The sequence below is a fragment of the Pelobates fuscus genome, chromosome 1 (genome assembly GCF_036172605.1).
Source record: "Pelobates fuscus isolate aPelFus1 chromosome 1, aPelFus1.pri, whole genome shotgun sequence".
In the NCBI taxonomy this organism is placed as follows: domain Eukaryota; kingdom Metazoa; phylum Chordata; class Amphibia; order Anura; family Pelobatidae; genus Pelobates; species Pelobates fuscus.
Window position 1 is genome coordinate 384,412,005 of NC_086317.1, and position 21,883 is coordinate 384,433,887.

The window sequence follows — 21,883 nt, forward strand, 5'->3', positions numbered from 1 at the left end:
TCCAAATTCACATTGATGTGAACAATGTAAACCAGAGCAAATTCCTCATGTTAACACCTCTCACTCCAAGCCTCCCATACTTAAGGAAAAATACATACATAGCAATATGAATTGTTCTTAAACCTTAAATTGCTACACTTTCATAAAATCAGCAATGTATGGCTTGCTATTTGCCTAAAAGACTCAAATCTGGATACCATATACCACAAACTAGTCTCTATATATGGTGCCAAGACTTAAATCTTTTAGACATATGGAAAGCCATGTGTAAATGTTCCTATAGCAGTGCAGCAGCTTTTGGCTTAAGAACCACTATATTTTTGGTTCAATATATATATTTTTTAGCTTTACACGCACGTTTTTTCTTTCTTTCTTTTTAAGGAATTTTGGAAGGAAAAGTGCCAATATGGGGTTTTGCCCTAATTTGCATATTGACTATATTATCCAATTCTTGGAAGCACTTTACAGTCACCACATTTATTTGTGTCTTTGTTTTTATTTTGAATGAACCCAGGAATTACTGTGGGTATTTTGCCTCAATTGAGCCATTTGTTTCTTTGGGAAACTTCTCTTTCACCCATTTGGATGTATAAACATGCCTTCACCATTATAGATATGTAGGATGTAAGCAACATAAGGGTTAATATGAGACATCTGATTCAATCTATATATTTAATATAACATATATCCTATTTACAACAACAGTACACTCGTGTTTATATTTTGTTTTATTTCTTGCTGATTGTTAACTTTATGTAATTATGTTTATTCTCATTTCCACACTAGTAATTTTTTATGTTATTTATAAAGAATACACGGACAAGAGAACATCAGATTGTATTTAATTTCAAATAGAAGATGTGTCCTGTATTCAACATGTTTTAGAATATAATATTATTTAGCGATTATAAACTGATTAGACAGGATTGTATTTAAAGACCGCTACCTACAGCCGTTATCTTGAAAAAGCCCGACAGAGCGGGCGAAACGCGTTGAAGTGCTATCGGCATCCAGGACGCAGAGGTTTGATGACGACAGCCTGCTTTGAACCGACCACACAGACACGGTTAGCTTGTATGCTACACTCCACCCCACCCCATCAGCGCTGAGATCGGGCGGGAGTTTTGAACCACCAAAACTAGTGGACGGTAAACAGCTGTTCAGCCTCTGATCCTGTGAAACTTGATCGTGATATCTTGGAGACAAGTATCACTACTTGCTAATGTAAGAGTCTATATCTGGGGGAAGGAAATCTTTTTATTATTAAAAGCAGTTTTACACTATGCAAGGCTTTTTTTGTATCCTATTAAGGTATAATCTACACAAGAGCTTCAGTGTACCTATGGATGCTACTTTTTCTACTGCAACATAAGATTAACCCTCCAAAGACCAACTCAGAACTTTTGGACTCTTTTGCAAGTTTTAACATATCTTTTTTGTGTGTATAACCCAACTTATTGTGATATACAGGTGTTATATATATATATATATATATACACACACACACACACACACACACACATCATTTACCTACAGAGAGAAGTTGTTGATTTTCCACACGTTTATAGATTGCCTAAATGTAAGGCTTTCACATATAGCGCTGACACTTTGTTTTTAAATGCTATTTAGGTAAAAAAAAAATGTAAGGAATTTTATTTTGTGTTCAGCTGCTTGAATATACTATTATCCAATTCTATATTGTTTATTTACTACGAGTGCGCTCTCCTATTCAAATCAAAGGACCAGTACACACCTAGTGGTTTGGCTTCACATTCTGACAGTGCTGTGTTTGGAATCTCCTTCCTGTCGACTTGCTGGTCTGTCTCATGTATGAGTGGCTGAAGCTTGCTGCACAAGGGGCATCCTTCACTGGATGCTGTGAAATCTGAAGCTTTTGCACAATGCGCATGATGTAGTCTACAGCAGAAAAAAAAAAAAAAAAAAGATTACCAGAAGACTCACAGAAACCTGGTTTCCAATCTGTAAAATAGTTCTGTTAAAATATAGGCACGCATGTATGTCTGGCAACTAAACAATATAGGTCTCCATTTAAAACAAAACACATTTATAAGGCACGGACTACTGTCATAAATGTGCAGAGAGAAGTGTTACATTAAAAACACTCATTTTTGAACAAACCATTTGTTTGATTGTTTGATCCTTTGGATTGAATTTCATAGTTTTAACACACTCACTTATTGTCTGAGAGCGCCAGCTGACACTCTCCGCCAATGAAAGAGGCAGGATCAGCATACAGCTTCTGCAGACCTGCAAATGCTAGATGTTATTACAAATGTTTAGTAGATAACTCCCTTATTTGTTATCCTTATGTGAGATTGCTATAATGAACTATACCAAATTTGGAGTTATATACTAAACACACATAACCAGATATACACCCACACACACACAATCACAGACACCCACACACAATAACAGACATACACACAGACCTATATAAACACAAAAATCAGAGACACATTAAGTAATTAAGAGGTCCACCCAGCATTTCTACATTGCTCTCTTTGTGGTGGCTTGTGGTTGCTGCTGGGCTGGGATCTCTGTGCTCTTCCTGCACAGGACCTTTGTGTTCCCAGTAGTGATGCAGATGCCGGGATGAGGTCATATCCCGGCTGCCGGAATTACTGCAGGGCGCGCAAAGGCACTGTGCAGGAAGAGCAGAATATGTAGAGGGCTCCCTCGCCACCCAACAGCAACTGTGCCACATTGTTAGCGGCCCATAGGTTGGACAACCTTGTTATAGACCTTCAAACAGTGAAGACCCAATGCCTGGACGAGCCCAGGTAAAAGTGCAAAACAGTTATAAAATAGCTTGCTTAATTGCTGGGGAACGGTAGCAGGGTACTTCTATTATAAAACTATATTTAGTGCTTTTTTCCTAGTGAGACTCAAAGCACTTTTCAGCGCACTCAGAATTAATCGAATCGGCGGCTGAATATTAATAGAAATTACTACATAATTGATAGTACTCCTTTATCGACCTCGGAAGGATAAAGGGTTGAGTTGACCCTGCCAGGATTTGAGCCTGTGACCTTGTGTTTTTGAACAGTCTGGTATTTCACCAACTGAGCTACCTAAGAGGCGACTTATAGTATTTTACTATATACTACAGCGGGCTGTAGAGACTACAATTGTTGGAGTAACCATTTAAATTCTTGTACATTGCAAACGTGGCATTATTAAATAACAAAAATATAGTTTATGAGTTGTTAAAACAGATTACACCTTCTGAAAAATTAGAAAAAAAAAAGATCTCACTGGTTTAAGAACATTTTGCACAATCTACCACCATTATGTCAGAGGAGCAGACATGAGTCCCTGAGTGAAGCACCAAAACTTACTTTGCACATTTTGGACACCGGTGCATGGTCTCTGGAGCTCCAGACTGATTACATTGAGAGCAGTTAATTGCTTGACCCCGCTGCTCTTGGCATTTCTCACATACAGTGTAGTTCTCATACCACTGGCAGCCAAGCCCCAACTGTGTTGTTCGAGAGCCACAGATTCGACAACGTCGGCAATTCTAAGTGGAAAGGAGGAAGGGAACATTATTAGAATTCATACCGTGCCAACTTTTTCTACAGTATTTTATAATTTTACAGTGAGGAAAGAGAAAAGGAGGAGATTGACAAACAAGAGAGCCCAGCTCAAACAAGCTTACAATTTAGAAGACTGCATACAAAAAATGTTTTTTATATAAAATGTATAAACATATCTGTTATCTCTATACATTAATATACAGAGAGACTATGCAAACTAGACTCATGGAACCTATGAGTTGGTTAATTTGTTTACTCTGGAAGTTTATATTACCAGTGACAGACCCAATAATGTTTAAATAGGTAAATCCTTTCAGTCTATTCTGCATATTTTCAAATGGTTTTAAAATAAAGTTTTATAGTAAGTGTCATTGCCTTCAGATTTTACATAGTTGCTATTTGTTAGATATTTCATGGTAAACTGTAAGTGGTATTATTGGAAAGTAAAGGTTTTGGAACCGCCGCGAAGCAGAAGACAACGTAAAGTCACAGAGCGGGGTCACAGAGTGCTGAGGTGCGTAAAACTTTCACTGGCATTAATATCCATACCAACACTGTGCGGCGAGAGCTTCATGGAATGGTTTTCCATCAGGGACAACACAAATTTTTGCTGCCCCAGGGGATAAGGGTAAGGGGATAAGGATGAGGGATAATGGTATGTTTTTCAGGGGTTGGCCTAGACCACTTACTTCCAGTCAAGGGAAATCTTAATGATTCAGCATACCTAGACATTTTGGACAATACTATACTTCCTACATGTGGAAACAGTTTGTAAAATGCCTTTTTTCTATTCCAGCATGACTGTGCCCCAGTGCACAAAGCACAGTCCATAAAGACATGGTTGGGTAAATATGGTGTGGAAGAACTTGGCTGGAATGCACAGAGCCCTGTCCTCAACCACATCGAACATCTTTGGGATGAAGTAGAACACACACAGATTGCCAGCCAGGTCTTCTTGTCCAACATCAGTTCCTGACCTCACAAATGCTCAGCTGGAATGCTCTACAGAATTACTCCAAAATCTTGTGGAAGAATTTCTCAGAAGAGTGGAACAACTACATATTAATGTGTATGTATTTAGAATGCAAGGTCATAAAAGTCCTTGCCGGTGTAATGATCAGGTGTTCAATATAGCTATATACAAAATTGTTATCACTAAAACAGTAAATTGATGGGTTTGGTAAACAAATAGAATGGTTCTGTTGATCGAACTAAAACTTTGCCCTTAAAGGGACACTTCAGTGCCAGGAAATCAAACAGTTTTCCTGGCACTGCAGGTACACTCTCCCTCCCACCACCCATCCCATGTTGCTGAAGGGGTGAAAACCCCTTCAGTGACTTACCCGAGACCCCCGCCAATGTCCCTCGGTGGTGGTTTCGGGTCTGCCCACGCTCCTCCCCTGCCGACGTCATCCGCAATGCCGCGCGCACGCACATATTAGACCTCTCCATAGGAAAGCATTGAAAATGCTTTTGTATGGGGAATTGAGTGACGCTGGAGGTCCTCACACAGCGTGAGGACGTCCAGCGACGCTCTAGCACAGAAAACCTGTGCTACGGAGCAGGAAGTGCCCTCTAGTGGCTGTCTAGTTTATTTTATGAAAACTGCAATTTTTACAGATGCAGGGTTAAGGGTAGTGGGAGTTGGCACCCAGACCACTCCAATGGGCAGAAGTGGTCTGGGTTCCTGGAGTGTACCTTTAAGTTGCCAGTTTTATCTAAATCACAGCAGGAGGAGGGATGGTTCCTAAAAGTAAACCAAGTGACTAAATTATTGTTATTTAAAATAGACAAAAAAATTACATAAACAAGTACTTTATTTGATTGCAAATCACCTCAATAAAAAGGAGTCACAGATCTCTCAGGCATCGCTTGTATTGTTTCAGTGACAGTGTGCTATGGTCACTACTTTCATGGAATACTTACAATAAAGTTAGGATAAATTAAGCTGAATAATGCAATGGAAAAGCCTTCAAGGATGAGGATCCAGTAGATCTCTGAACACGTGTATGGCTTGCTGTACACTCACCCAATGTGTAGGAGACCCATTGCTTCCCTTAAACCTCATCCATGAACAAGGAGTTACCAAGTTCTCTTTTGCAAAAATAATTTGTTTACATAAAATCAATCAAATTTGGAATGTCCATCTAGAATTCTAGTTGGAAAGATTGCAACTCTTATTGCTCAAGTATAAAAGGGTCAGTATTAGTTCATCACATTCAACTTCATCCACACCTCCTTTCACTTACCCATAAAGATTTGAAATGTTTGCGCTTGAAGTGAACAAAAAGTGTAAAACAAATACAATTCAAAGCCGTAAATACTGCTACTGGGGGAACTTGCAGTGAGAATTTCTCATTTAGATTTTTAATACAACCAATTTACATGTTTCCACATCTATTACCTTGCACTTCCATGAGTCAGAGGGTAGACTTTCAATAGCTGGCTTCAGACAAAATGTGTGATATCCCTTATCACAGGCATCACACACTAGCATCATAGAGTCCTCACCAGGGTGCCTGAGGAGAGTAAAGCATGACCAACTGAAATATAGGTGGTGATTTAGAAGCAGAGAAAAAAACAAAACAAAAAAAAAAACAGTTTGCAGGAGCTGCAGTTCTCTTGTCTGCTGCCTTTGCAAGCTCTCCCCTTCTAACCCCGCCAAGACTTTCCGTTGGTATCCAATCACAGTTTTTCCAATGCAGCTCAATGAGAAGTCTTTGCAAGGCAGGTGCTCTGGGCAATTGCTGCCTCTTGAGTTTAGTGCAAGTAAGTTAAAAAATAGGACACTCTTTACACAAAGCTTTTCAGCAAGCTAAAGTACTGTATGGGTCTGATGTGTAAACTCCAGATATTCCACTCCCATTTTTTGATAGTGAAGTGTGTTAATAGATCTCCCAGGTGTAATTAATGAAGCCAGCATACTGCACTCAAAAAAGGTATGGAGACAGGATGGCGGCTATAAATATGGAGGGAGGGGTGTGTGTGTGCAAGTCATAACCACAAACACACCACTGCATTCAAATGACAACAGTACATAAAAATATACTCCATACAAAAACAGACTTGCACACAAACACTGCCCAGATGAGAGCAAAAAAACAAAAAAACAAAAAGTAAAACCTTTTTTTGCATACACACTGACACAGAGATGCACAGCACAGATGCACACATGCGGACATAGATCAATGACATACATACGTCATAATTTCCATATTTATAGCCACCATACATTTTTGAGTGCAGTAGGCTGGTTTCATTAATTACACCTGGGAGATCTATTTACACACTTCACTATCACAAGCTGTTAGTGGAATATCTGGAGTTTACACACCAGACCCATACAGTACTTTAGCTTGCTGAAAAGCTACATTAGTTCCGTCACAGGGAAGCTAGGAGCTTTTGCCTGAAGTGGAGATGGTGACCCCAGAGTAAATTGTCAAACCAAGATGTAGAGGATTGACAACTTAGTGTCTGGATGTACTTTGTGCCTGGAGTGTAAAATGCAACAAGTTGTTTCTTTTTGGTGCTTGGAGTGTTCCTTTAAGACAAGCATATCAAAAACACACAGCTTTTAGTTTGATAAAAGACTAGTTTTTATTTGTGCATAACAAAACAGTAAAAGTATGCTTACCTGCATGTTTGGCACACTTTACACTCAGGGCACTGCCAGCCTGAGCGTTTTAATGGTGTAACCGTGATTTCTAGGCATGAGCCATGATAGTGTAGACCACAACTAGTGCAGTACAGAAGATCTGTGAGGTCACCTGGCTTCTCACAAAGCACACATCGAGAGTCATCTGAGACAAGGAAGGAGAGAGGGAAATAGACATATGCAAATTTATTTGCAGTGAATAAAACTATTGGGGAGGATAAAGAAATACAGAGATTGGATGCAAAATGTAAAAGTCAAATTACAAAGATTTTATAGAAATATAGAACAGAATGTTACTCTTAACATACAAGGAAAGTCCCAACACACTATCATTTACAGTTTCTTCCTAAACTTATTAAAAAAAAAAATAGGCATAAAAAAAGAAAGTATGTATTTTCAGCTTATTTCAAAAGAGCAGAATGATTACTATTTGCACGTAATTATCGCTTGTTAAAGGTCTAATTCACATTCCAAGAATTTACAGATGCTAATGTTTTCAAACCAACCTAATGCAACAGCTTCACTAATATGATCTGTGCACAGCAGTTTTAAGGTCTTCATAGACTGGAAGGACCCACTCGCAGCAGCGCAGGGGAAATGATATCGGCGGAGACACCCTGTCGAGTGGCACTGAATAGTAGCACCCATCCGATTACAGTGTTCACATTTCTGAAGAATAAAAAACAGACCGCAAAATTACACACCCATGCATGAAACAATTTTGAACAAAATATGCACAGAAAGTAACACACCTGTGATATCCCTGAGAATACAGCTATATCCACATTAGTTAATCCAACTCCTTCCACGTTTTGTACTCCTGTTGACCATGATGCACACATTTGATGAGCCCAACAATGTCCTGTGGAGAAGAAAGAAAAAAAAAATTATAGGCATATCAGTAAGCAAGAGGCTTAGAAAAATAAAAACGAAAATGAAGACACTGGTAAGTAATTTAAGTAGTCACAGAATACAGGACTGAGTCCTAATGTTGTAGAAACTGTTTCACTTCTAACCTGTTGACTCAAAGAGGTCTTCTGGGGATACACTCTCATCAAACCCAATTACAAAAGGATCAGGTTGTTGTGTGTCAATTGCTTGGGCCTGACAATCGTCAGGAATCAGCTCCAGGTGGCCTGGGGTAGGATCAAAACGCAAGAGTTCACCCTGTCCTTGAGTACTTCTCTCTCCACAGTTGCAAAGAGCACAGCGCCTTGTCTTGGATGCACTGGGAGGGGGAAAGAAATAAAATAAATACAAATGTACAACATTTTAAACTAGACTTAAAATGGAAACAGATAAAATACATAACATACAACATGTTTGAAAACAGAAATATCTAAACATACATTTATGTTAGATACTTTAGAATGCCAAATGCAACAAACAGGTACCATTTAATGAACACCGTGGCCACTGGTATTTGAATACTTAGAGGTCAGCAACTTATGGCACGTATGATATACTTGGTACTCGAGGTGCCTTTGCACGGCACTCAAGGCTCTGGCCTATCAGGAGTCCCAGTGGAACTTCAGATATCAGCTATTGCAAAAAGGTGGTGAGGGATAATTTATGTATTCATCCCAGTACTGGTGAACGGGAATGGAGTAGAGCAGCCCACAGCAGCTATCGCGGTTCCTGCCCTTGACCAATACCATTGCTAGATATCGACAGAACTGTGGAATAAGCCTCCCCTTATGCAAATAATATAAACAGCGCACATACACAGTCCCCACAAACACCACTGACAGTGCGTGTGTGTGTGTGTGCGTGTCAGTCACATCAAGGGACTTCAAGATCATGTTTTGGCACAGTACTACTAACAGGTAGCCTACCCTAGCTCTAGGTCATAGGTATTTTAAACAGAAACCTGGAGGTAAATTTGAGCCCTGGTCCATTAGTAATAAATAATGTAAGCACACAGAATAGTTAGATGTACACAGCATGCAAGGAATCCTATAATAGTTTGGTACAACAGACTGTTTTTAGTTCACACTCCCCCCTCCCCCCGATATTTGTAATAATAGTACCTGCTGCACAGTGGGTCAGAAATACCACCATCCTTGTTGTCTGGGTCTGTCTGCACTGGTTTGCTAGCCTCCTCCCCTTCAGCTTCACAGGCCCCATCAGACACATTTTCATCAGCTTGTGTATAAAGAGAATTAACAAATTATTAGAAACATTAAAAAGATTTAAAAAAAAAAAAGTTAATCATGACACTTATTCACTTACAACAGTAATTACTCCGATTTGGTTATTAATAATACCGAGCAATATATTTAAGTTGGTGTATGAGCGCAGAGCATTTCGCTATATAGAGATCGATCCATTTCTATCTACACACACGTAAAGCAGTCAGCACTTTAGGGTGTTTTATAGAATAAAAATATTTTTTTTTACATTTATCCCAAGAATATCAAAATTTTCGATGCTTTACAAATCTTTCATCAAGATTTAAAAGAAAAAAAAAAATGTAACCCTAGAGTGCTAACCTTTTTACACTTTTATATGAATGTTTTAAAATATATTTTTTGAGAAATAAAGGTTTTTTTTGTTTTTTTTATCCAATACTCTGGCTTTTACATATTTCCCGGTGCTGCTGGTTTCCTGATGGATCCACATATCCTTTGGTGGGGATCATACCACCATAAGCTATCATCACCAGAGTAAGTTATTGCCTTGGACACTAAGTAGGATATCTACATTTTCTTTTCCAACTTTTGGTTTTGATATTGTACCATTGGTTTTTGTATTCTGTTTTTTTCCCACATACATATGGTTGCGGAGTTTGGACATCCTAACATCTACAGATCCTAAGACGGGGATTGTACCGTCCAGGCGCTATACAGCAGAGCTCTTAGCAGCTCTGCAAAGTGTGAGTTTGCCTTTCATCTATAAAAAATTTCTTACAGATTATACCATATTGCACTATTATTTTATTGTTCTTATCTCTTTTGAGGTTTTTCCATGCTGTACTAATTGAGATCTATATGTATGTATGATACAATCATTTTATTATCGTAACAATTTTTTAGGCGCGGTTTACCACTTTTCCTATTTCCACATTTCTGTTCACTATATAGCAGGTATTGGGAGGTCCTGCTGGTTCACTGCTGCCTCACACACTTTGGTTTTATAGAGAGCGCCTAAACTTGTCTTTACTTTTATACGAATGTTGCCGGATTAAGCACCTGGTTTGTAATTGCAAAAATATTTTTTGTGCATACTAGTTAGGGTAGAATTTTATATGCACTGATTAGCCACAACAGTAAAACAGCTTGCTAATATCGTGCATGTCTTCCTAATGCTGCCAAAACATATGGTGCATCGAAGCATGTACTGCACAAGAACTCTGAACGGCACATTTAGGAGTCCAGGCACCTGTGGTATCTGGCACCAAAATCCTTTAACCCCTTAAGGACCAAACTTCTGTAATAAAAGGGAATCATGACATGTCACACATGTCATGTGTCCTTAAGGGGTTAAGTCCATCTGGCAGCAGAGCCTTTAAGTCCATCAAGGTGCAAGGCCTCCATGGATTTTTGCAGCACAGCCCACAGAAGCTCAAATCGGATTGAGATCTTGGGAATTTGGAGACCAGGGCAACACCTTGAACTCTTTGCATGTCCCTCAAATCATTGCTGAACAATTTTTTGCAGTGTGGCAGGGTGCATTATCCTGCTGAAAGAGGCCAATGCTATCAGGGAATACCACTGCCATGCAGGGGTGTACATGGTCTGCAACATTCTCTAGGTAGGTTGTACATAAAGCAGAACGCACATGAATGCCAGGACCCAAGGTTTTCCAGCAAACCATTGCCCAGACCATTACACTGCCTCTTCTGGCCCACCTTCTTCCCATAGTGCATTCTGCTGACATCTCTTCCCCATGCAAACAATGCACATGCATCTGTCCATCCACCTGATCTAACAGAAAATATGATTCAGATAAGTAGTTGAATGTTGCACACTGGTATCAGTAGAAGCGGAGCTCTGTGGTAGAGGTCCGCTAACCTTCAAATATATCATATATAAAATATATACAAATGAAGAGCCACAGACTGGTCAGCGTAGGGTGTACACGGCAGTTTGTATGAATCCCAGCAAAACATTGCCCAGAGTGGAACACTGCCTCCGCAGGCCTGCCTTCTTCCCATAGTGTATCCTGCTGCCATCTTCACCCCAGGTAAACGAGGCATACGCACCCAGGAACCACATGATCCAAAAGAAAATATTGTACATCAGACCAGACAACCATTGCTCATGTCCCCCATTGAAGGTGCTTTCGGCAGCAGACAAGAGTCGTCACAGGCACTGTGGTCTGCAGCTAACCAGTTCCAAATGCAGCAAACAGATGCGTTGTGTGTTCTAACACCTTTCTATTATGGCCAGCATTAAGTCGTTCAGAAATTTGAGCTACAGTAGCTCTTCTGTGTGATCAGAAAAGAAAGGCTAGCCTTCTCTCACCAAGTGCATCAATGAGTCATGGGCACCCATGACCCTGACACCGCTTGTCCTTTCTTGCACCACTTTTGGTAGGTACTAACCACTGCATACTCAGAACACTTCACAAGACTTGCTGTTTTGGAGATGCTCTGACCCAGTCGTCTAGCCATCACTATTTGGCCCTTTTCACTTGCCCATTTGTCCTACTTCTAACATATTAAATTTAAGAATGGACTGTCCACTTGCTGCCTAATATATCCCACCCTTTCACAGGTGCCATTGTAATGATATAACCAATATTATTCACTTCACCTGGTTTGAATGTTGTGTTTAATCAGTGTATCTATTTAAAGAGAGAATATATATACACACACACACACACACACACACAAACAAAACAGGTATATGGTGGCACTCACGCCTAGATGCAAACATTCCATAAACAATGCCTGGACTTGCTGCAGAAAAGTGAACAATGTGTTTATTCCATCACAAACAGTAGCAGGTTAGTAGTCCTCAGGATAGGAATATAAATTATATGTATATGCAAATAAATATCACTTGTTAAATGAATAGTTCACATTTTTCCAATTTACTGGCATTATGCCATATTAAATCTGAAAGTAAATCACAATAGAATGCTCATTCGTACAGGGGAGCAGATGACAGGGAGCATGTCAATATGTGCAAACCACAATCTGCTCGCAACCCAGATAGAACGTTTCTATATCTTCGCATTTGATTTGCACAATGAAAAGTAAAGCACTTCTAAATGGGCACAAAAAAAACAAAACAAAAAAAAAAAACTAGCTTCTCTTGTCCCAGTACATACACAGCGGCTGAGCTAATCCATTATAACATTATAATAATCAACATGCAACCTCTTTCTAAGACACAAACAATGTTTCTATTTATTGGCTAAGCATAAGGAAAAATAAAATTGAAATCTTGGGGGGTTGAGGAGACAGCTCGAATTAAGCATGCAAGATACAACTTTGAAAAACCATTATGAATCCATCTACAGTAAATGTCAACAATTTGATGCAACATTTGGACTAGCCTATTAGATAAGCAAGTTTACATTATTGGTTTAACCAAACAGCAAGTATATCTGAAAGAGACAGCGACTGCTGGTCTGCAAATGCTATGGAACGAAAAGGCCAAATCACGCACAAACCCAAAAAAGGAAAAGCAGCAAGCATGTGGCACTACATGAGTTGTACATTCCCCCTGTACATGGGAAGCTAAAAAACAGCTACCACTAATCCAAACTTGAAGCTATGTTGGTTTTAAGTGATAAAGTACATGGGGCCCAAAACAAAACAAGAAGCAGTAATTCACAACCTGATGCTTCAGATTCTTTGTCCTTGCTGGATGGCTTCTGATCATCCATCCCGGTCCAAGAATTCTGACCTTCCCTTGCAGGAAGACCTGAGCAGCGGAATAAGAAAGAAAAATAAATTACTACATGCATCGATATCTTTTGGGTATTCATACATCTTAATTCTTAGACATTAAGATTACAGCACACATTGAAAATCAGATCATACAGTCTAACATGCAAATAGGTGAGCAGAATTTTTTTTTTTAACACCAACTAATGCATACAGCCAGAGTGATATTGCAGAGCAGCTTTGAGAGATTGCCATTTTCTTAAAGGGTTACTCAGAGCACCATGATCACTTCAGTGATTAAGTGGTCATGGTGCCTGGAGTCTGCATGTGCATCGTTTCCCAATAAGACAGTACACATATAGAGTTTAAAGGACCACTATGGTGCCAGGAAAACAAACTTGTTTTCCTTGCACTATAGTATAAATAGGTCCCACTCCCACCGGGCTGAAGGGGTAGGAAGGGGGTTAAACACTCACCTTTCTCCAGCGCCGGGCTCCATCGGCGCTGGGGACTCTCCTCCTCCTTCGGTCGTCATCAACAGCCGCGCGCATTCAGCCAGTCCGTAGGAAAGCACTCTTAATGCTTTCCTATGGACGCTGGCGTCTTCTCACTGTGAAAATCACAGTGAGAAGTGCGGAAGCGCCTCTAGCGGATGTCAATGAGACCGCAACTAGAGGCTGGATTAACCCTAAAGTAAACATAGCAGATTCTCTGAAACTGCTATGTTTACAGCAGGCAGGGTTAATACTAGATGGACCTGGCACCCAGACCACTTCATTGAGCTGAAGTAGTTTGGGTGCCTATAGTGGTCCTTTAACCTCTGTGCCGCAAGGGGTTTAACTCCACTTATGATGTCAGTGGGGGATCATTGGCCTAGTGCGGAACAAGGGGTCTGGGCTGGCTAATGTCAATTCTGTGTCTATTTGTATGCACAGAGTTGCCTTCACTGTTCGAGCAGTCAACTGATGCTCCCAAAAAATGAAATATTGTCACCTGGCTTCTGCAGAAGCTAGATGCATATCAGTTAGTACCCTCAGTACTAGGTAAGATGAATCAGAGTCATGGTACTCCTGGCATCATTACCACTAGAGCTGACTTGGTGTAACCCTTTAAGAGCAAAAGATGTCTAAGCAAGTTATTGTTTACCAAAATTACAGTTTTTCCAATGACTTTGACCCACAGGTAAATTTAAAGTCTCGATTTACAAATAAGCTATAACCCTATAATAAATATATATAATAATTCTACGTATATATTTATGTAATCATTTTACATAATTAGGTCATTTTATTAATTACAATTTGCAGGACCTGCCTGACAACACAGGCTGAAAGTTCAGGGAATTACATTTTCTAGCACTATATTTAACACTAACTTTCCAAGACACCATAAAACCTGTACATGTACAGGTTTCATTGGTGTTTTCAAAAGTTACAGAGTCAAATATAAGGCTTGCGTTTCAGTTTTTTCACATTAAAATTCGCCAGGCTGCCTTTGAGACCGTACGGTAGCCCAGGAATGAAAATTACCCCCATGATGGCATAACATTTGCAATAGTAGACAACCCAGGGTATTGCAAATGGGGTATGTTCAGTCTTTTTTAGTAGCCACTTAGTCACAAACACTGGCCAAAATTTGCGATCAAATTAGTTTTTTGCATTTTTAAATATTAACACCAACTTTGGCCCATGTTTGTGACCAAGTGGCTACTAAAAAAGACTGGACATACTCCATTTACTGTTTTACACGTGAGACATTGCTAAATACAAATATGTGTATGTTTACATGTGTACAGCATGTGTATGTGTACAGCAGTAAAAGCAAAACATTTTGACATTCACAGTTAAAATGTCACGTAGAACTAAGAAAATTTAAGAAATTCTTATTTTCTCCCATATTAAATTATGTTCCATGCCTAAATATTTGATGTTAAATGAAAGCCCTGTTTCCCCTGAATAAAATGATGTATAATAAGTGTGGGTGCATTTAATATGAAAGAGGTGAATTACGGTTGGACAGATATATAGCGCAAATGCCAGGTTTTGTTTACGTTTTGATCACAACTTGTACATTTGGCTACGGTCTTAAGGGGTTAAAGTAAGTTACATATGTTTGAAAATTAAACTTTTTATGCAGGCTGTGTCAGTCACAGCTAGTGGAGGTGTGGCTAGGGCTCCATAAACAAACAAAAGTGATAACTCTTAAATGGCAGTGAATTTAACAGTGAAACTTCAGAGGCATGATCTATACACAAAAACTTCTTAAATTAAGCTACAGCTCTTTTAGTGACTATAGTGTTCTTTCAAGTGGTTTGGTTGGCTGAATGGCTGAAACACACACACACGGTAGATTCCAAAAAACTATAGACGGAGGTGCAAATTCAGCTAAAATAATGGATTCTGCTTGTTGAGAATAGCCAAATGGGTTTAAACAGCCAGATGGTATTTTATTGCCGTATGGCATTTAGACACGCATGTTTGTTTGCATTCCACACACATACACTATATGGACAAAATAATTAGGACAAATGACCTATACACCAACAGGGACTTTTGTGAACTGAATATTCTAAATACATAGAGATCCGTATGTAGTTGGTCCCCACTTTTCAGCTATTACAGCTTACACTCTTCAAGGGTAGGCTTTTCAAGATTTTGGAGTATTTATGTAGGGATTTTTGCCTATTCATCCAGTAAAGCATTTGTGAGGTCAAACACTGATGTTGGACAAGAAGGCCTGGCTTACAATCTGTTTTAGTTCATCGTAAAGGTGTTCAATGTGGTTGAAGTTAGGGTTCTGTGCGGGCCAGTCAAGTTCTTGCACACCAAACTTGCCCAACCATGTCTTTATAGACCTTGCTTTGTGCACAGTCATGCTGGAATAGAAAAGGCCTTTTACAAACTGTTCCCACAATGTTGGGTGCATAGCATTGTCCGAAATGTCTTGTACAGCCGCATACCATTCCTGTCCTCCAAACTCTACAGTTGGCACAATGGAGTCAGGCAGGTAACATTCTCCTGGCATCCGCTAAACCCAGACTCGCCCATCAGACTACCAAACAGAGAAGTGTGATTTATTACTCCACATAACACCTTTCTACTGCTCTAGAGTCCACAGGTAGTATGCTTTACACCACTCTATCCCATGTTTGGCATTGTACTTAATGATAAGAGGACTGCATGCAAAAAAAAAAAAAAAAAGTTTTGTGCTTATATTAAAGGACCACTCTAGGCACCCAGACCACTTCAGCTTAATGAAGTGGTCTGGGTGCCAGGACCAGCTAGGGTTAACTTATTTTTTTTATAAACATAGCAGTTTCAGAGAAACTGCTATGTTTATTAATGGGTTACGCCTTCCCCCTAATCTTCTAGTGGCTGTCTCATTGACAGCCGCTAGAGGCGCTTGCGTGATTCTGACTGTGAAAATCACAGTGAGAGCACGCAAGCGTCCATAGGAAAGCATTGTAAATGCTTTCCTATGCGACCGGCTGAATGCGCGCGCAGCTCTTGCCGCGCGTGCGCAGCCAACGGGGCGGAACAGAGGCGAAGAGGAGGAGGAGGAGAGCTCCCGGCCCAGCGCTGGAAAAAGGTAAGATTTACCCCTTTTCCCCTTTCTAGAGCCGAGCGGGAGGGGGACCCTGAGGGTGGGGGCACCCTCAGTGCACTCTAGTGCCAGGAAAACGAGTATGTTTTCCTGGCACTAGAGTGGTCCTTTAATGCCAAAGTTTGGAACTCTTCAGCTATGGAATCAGAAGAGCATTGTCGACTTTTACGCACCATGCACCTCAGCACTCTGTAACCCCGTTCTGTGACTTGACGCGGTCTTCCATATTGTGGCCAAGTAGCTGTTCTTTAACACTTCCACTTTCAAATAATACCACTTACAGTTGACTGTGGAATAACTGGCAGGGATGGCATTTCATGATCTGACTCATCACAGTGCCACGCTTTAATTTACTAAGCTTTTCACTACCTTTTTTCCCCACAGATGTTTGTAAATGCAGACTGCATGGCTAGGTGCTAGATTGTATCCCAGTAAGGACTGAGCCAAATGTACACGTTGTGAACAAAACAAAACCTGGCATTTGCGCTATATGTCTGTCCAACCGTAATTCACCTCTTTCATAATAAATGCACCCCCCCTTATTATATATATCATTTTATTCAGGGGAAACACAGCTTTCATTTAATATCAAATATTTAGCTATGAAACAATGAAATATGAAAAAAATGGGAGAAAATAAGAAATGTTATTTTTTTAGTTCTACATGACATTTTAACTGTCAATGTCATAATACAGTTTGCTTTTACTGCAATAAAAAACACATTTGTATTCAGCAAAGTCTCACGTGTAAAACAGTACCCCCTATGTACAGGTTTTATGGTGCTTTGGGAAGTTACAGGGTCAAATATAGCACATTACATTTGAAATTGAAATTCGCCAGATTGGTTACGTTGCCTTTGGGACTGTATAGTAGCCCAGGAATAAAATTTACACACATAATGGCATACCATTTGCAATAGTAGACAACCCAAGGTATTGCAAATGGGGTATGTCCAGTCATTTTTAGTAGCTATTTGGTCACAAACACTGGCCAAAGTTAGCGTTAGTATTTATAGGTGTGTGAAAAATGCAAAAAACGCCAATTTTGGCCAGTGTCTGTGACCAAGTGGCTACTAAAAAAGACTGGACATACCCCGTTTGCAATACCTTGAGTTGTCTTCTATTGCAAATGGTATGCCATCATAGGGGTAATTTTCATTCTTGGGCTACCATAGGGTCTCAAAGGCAACGTAACCAATCTGGCGAATTTTAATGTGAAAAAAAATGAAACAAGCCTTATATTTGACGCTGTAACTTTTGAAAACACCATAAAACCTGTACATGAGGGGTACTGTTGTACTCGGGAGACTTCGCTGAACACAAATATTTTTGTTTCAAAACAGTAAAAAGTATCACAGCAATAATATCGTCCGTGTAAGTGCAGTTTGTGCGTGAAAAATGCAAAAAAAAAAGTCACTTTTACTGGCGATATCATCGTTGTAATACATTTTACTGTTTTGAAACACAAATATTTGTGTACACACGTATATATTTATGTATATAGATATATTATTTAGTTCTACATGTATTTTGATATAAATATATATTAATATCACAATACAGTTAGAACGAAATAACACATCTATATAATTATTTTTTTAATTTTATTTTTTTAACGTATTTACATTTTTTTTAGATTATATATATATATTTAATCAGTATACGTGTAATTTGATATTAATAGTAAAATACAGTGTGTGTGTATATATATATATATATATATATATATATATATATATATATATATATATATATATATATAATTTTTATTTTTTACACTGTTAACATTATTTTATTTCCAGCCAGCAGGGGGACTGTCATTACAGTTAGTCCCCTTGCTGGCAATGCATGAGCCAGCTAACCCGGCCATGGGATTGTGAGGTCCTCGCAAGGACCTCACTCACATGGCCGGGGGGGCCCCCCAGGAGGAAGAAGTGCCACGGGGGGCTCCCTGGGAGTCCCCCCAACCGCGATCGCCAGCGACCGGGTAAGTAACAAAAAAACAGAGTGCGTACCATTACGCCCGGCAGCGTTTAGAGCCGCTTAAAATAGGGCGTAATAGTACACCCTCCGGTCTTAAAGGGTTATACACCTATGGAAATGGGTATGATTGAAACACCTTAATTCAATAATTAAAAGGTGTGTCCCAGTACCTTTGTCCATTTCACATATAAAATTAAAAACACACCGCTCACAATTTACTCCAGAATCAAGCTGATAACTGAAGCGTTCTTTGTTAATTATATGCATGTATTGCATTCACAAACATATCAAATGGAATCATGTTTATTGGGTGGAGGGTCCCTTAAAAATACTTCCATGTCTCAGAGAGCCAAACTTGAGATAACAGATTACCATTTCTTTCATAAGAAAAAAACCAAAAAAAGCACATTTTTAATTCAGGGAAGATAAAAAGAAAGTCTACCAGTTGATCCCCCAATATAAAGAAGGACGAGAGAACATGAATTAATAAAAAAGGGAGTCACAAAAGCAGGTGGTATAAACCACAAAGGAAAAACTACACTTTACAAAAATGGCTTAAAGGTAGCCCCTAGCCAGAGAGACAACACTTTTAAATCTTATTTAATTAGTTTTAAATAAATGACTGATAAAAGTGTTTTTTCCTAAGCATTTAGTACTCTTAGCATCCCATTCTGGTATAAAATAACCCTGAGAGGCATCATTCTTGACTTACATTTCTATGCTGTAAAAGGAGCCCATTTGAAGACTTTTTCAACCACCGTGAAAATGCATAAGAATGAAACTGCCCTAATAAAAAAGTAAGACTTCAACAAAGAAGTAGATTAAAGGTAAAGGGACAGAAACTGAGAAGGAATGGTTGGGAAAATACTAAAATCATACTAAAAGGATAATTACGTTAAAAAAGGGCATATAATATCCTGAATGAGAAGGTAACTTATTTATAAAGAGGGAAAATAATTACAAGTTTCAGAATGTCTTTGAGATCGGTTTACTTTTCAATGAGGATTTTAGTATTTTCTTAAAACACTGGGTTTTGGCTAGAGTAACCCTTTAAAGGACAACTGTCAAATACCCACTTTAAAGTTTATTATTACATTTAATTAGACTTAAAGGGACACTAGTCACCAGAACAACTACAGTTTATTGTATTTGTTCTGGTGAGTAGTATAATTCCCTTCAGGCTTTTTGCAGTAAACACTCTTCTCAGAGAAAATGCAGCATTTACATTACAGCCTAGGGATACCTCCACTGTTCACTCTTCAGATGGCTAGTAGAGGTGCTTCCTGGGGCAGTGCTGCAGAGTGTGCAGCACCTACATTCAGTGTCTCAACCCTCAGCATGGAGGCACTGAACTTTCCTCATAGAGATGCATTGAATCATCTCCCTGTTCTCCCTTCCTTGACACTCTGTCAATTGAATGCTTTCCTTTTGGAAAAATGCATGCTGTATTGGAAAAAAATATATATATTTATATTAATATTTTTTTTTTAATTGGATTTCTGTTAATAAAATTCTTTTAGAGAAAAGATAAAAAAACAAAACAACTGTGGAGATGGTTTTCTATTTAAAGGGATTCTATAGTGCCGGGAAAACAAAGCTGTTTTCCTGGCACTATAGCGTTAATACGTCACGTTCTCCCCCCTCCCCCCCCCCCCTTCCTCACGTGCCCCCTTCAGCCACTTTCCTGAATGCAGCACAGATGTCCCTCAGCTCTGGGTCAGGCTCCGTCCACGCTCCTACCCCGCCATCAGCAGGGGAGACCGAATGCGCAAGCACGGCAATGGCCACGTGCGCATTAGACCTCCCCATAGGAAGACATTATTCAGTGCTTTCCTATGGGAAAAAATCTGACGCTGGAGGTCCTCATGCAGAGAGTGAGGACGTCCAGCGTAAGATAATGGACCAAAAGTAAGTTTTGATTCCGGAAGCTCCCCCAGTGACCAGACAGACAGCCACTTAGTGCAGACTTACAGCTGCAATGTAAACATTGCAGCAATAGGGGCACTGCACCCAGACCACTATATATTTGCAGAGACTATAACTGCATGCTGGGCCAAGAGGTTGATGTTTCAGGATATGAGATACCATCCGCGAGAAAGGTTGCTTTAGGTGCTAAATTTGCAAAATTGATGACAACTCATGGTCTATATGATACATGGAGGGCTAAATACCCTCAACTTAGAGATTAAACTTTTTATTCAGCGGTGCATCTAAACCACTCAAGGATAGTTATGTGTTTGACAGATGCATCTACACCAGTCTCTAGTGAAGGTAACTATAGATCCAATAACATGATCAGACCATGGCCCAGTATGCTCCATATATGATACTTCATATCAGGCAAGAGGCAAGTGTGCATGGTGTTTGAACAAAGCATTATTAGACAATAAAATGGGAGAGAGATATTAGGAATACAATTCGTTTATAAAAAAAAAATTAATAAGGATACTTCTATAGCAATTATATGGTTGGCTCATAAGGCCACAGTAAGGGGAATACTTATAAAACAAGGCGCAAGAGCAAAACGAAAATTTGGAGAGGAACAGAAAAAAAAAAAAACTTCTCAAATCTATAGGAGAAAGAGGAACAATATAAACAAAACACTAAATAATTGTTTACGAAAAACTTTTGAAACTTAAAAAGCTACTAGAAAACTTAGAATTAAAGGTAACGGAAAGCATTTTGAGAAAATCAAAATTTAAAGATTACATAAAGGGAAATAAAGCGGGCAAATTATTGGCGCCCCAACTTAAGCAGTAGTCAACTCAATCAAAAATCCCATATTTGGTAAACTCAAAAGGAGCTAAATTGATCGATCCAAATCAAATTGTTAATGAGTTCGCATTAAATTATGAATATTTATATAATTCAAGGGAGTATTTAAACACAATTCAACCCGCATTAAATATGATTTCCACTTTTCTAAGAGATGTAGAACTACCTTGCGTGACTCAGGAAGAGGCAGAGGTTTTGAACAAGCCTTTTACAGAGGAGAAGGTGTGGGAAGCTATTAAAACAACCTCAAAACATAAAGCACCAGGCCCAGATGGGTTATCTAATTATTATTATTTTAAATTTGCAAAGGAATTGATCCCAAACCTAACAAAAAAAACTTTTTAACAGCATCTTGGGTTCAGGTGAGGTACACCCGAAATGCTGGAATCATTACAACATTGCCAAAACCAGGAAAACCACCGACTAGCTGTGCCAACCTAAGACCTATATCTCTGCTTAATGCAGACA

The 21,883-nt window shown here is 39.2% G+C and overlaps 1 protein-coding gene across 1 annotated transcript in view; it reads right to left on the reverse strand.

Annotated features, from left to right (window-relative positions):
* KMT2D (lysine methyltransferase 2D) overlaps positions 1–21,883 on the reverse strand; it is a 109,118-nt gene that overhangs the window by 72,046 nt on the left and 15,189 nt on the right. The window contains exons 2-10 of the mRNA XM_063426065.1: positions 13,005–13,091; positions 9,246–9,360; positions 8,232–8,443; positions 7,968–8,077; positions 7,722–7,884; positions 7,195–7,360; positions 5,965–6,079; positions 3,363–3,544; positions 1,754–1,917 (exon numbers count right to left, since the gene is read on the reverse strand). Coding sequence (XP_063282135.1) covers positions 1,754–1,917; positions 3,363–3,544; positions 5,965–6,079; positions 7,195–7,360; positions 7,722–7,884; positions 7,968–8,077; positions 8,232–8,443; positions 9,246–9,360; positions 13,005–13,053 — 1,276 coding nt within the window. The 5' untranslated portion in view covers positions 13,054–13,091. The remainder of the gene's footprint in view (positions 1–1,753; positions 1,918–3,362; positions 3,545–5,964; positions 6,080–7,194; positions 7,361–7,721; positions 7,885–7,967; positions 8,078–8,231; positions 8,444–9,245; positions 9,361–13,004; positions 13,092–21,883) is intronic.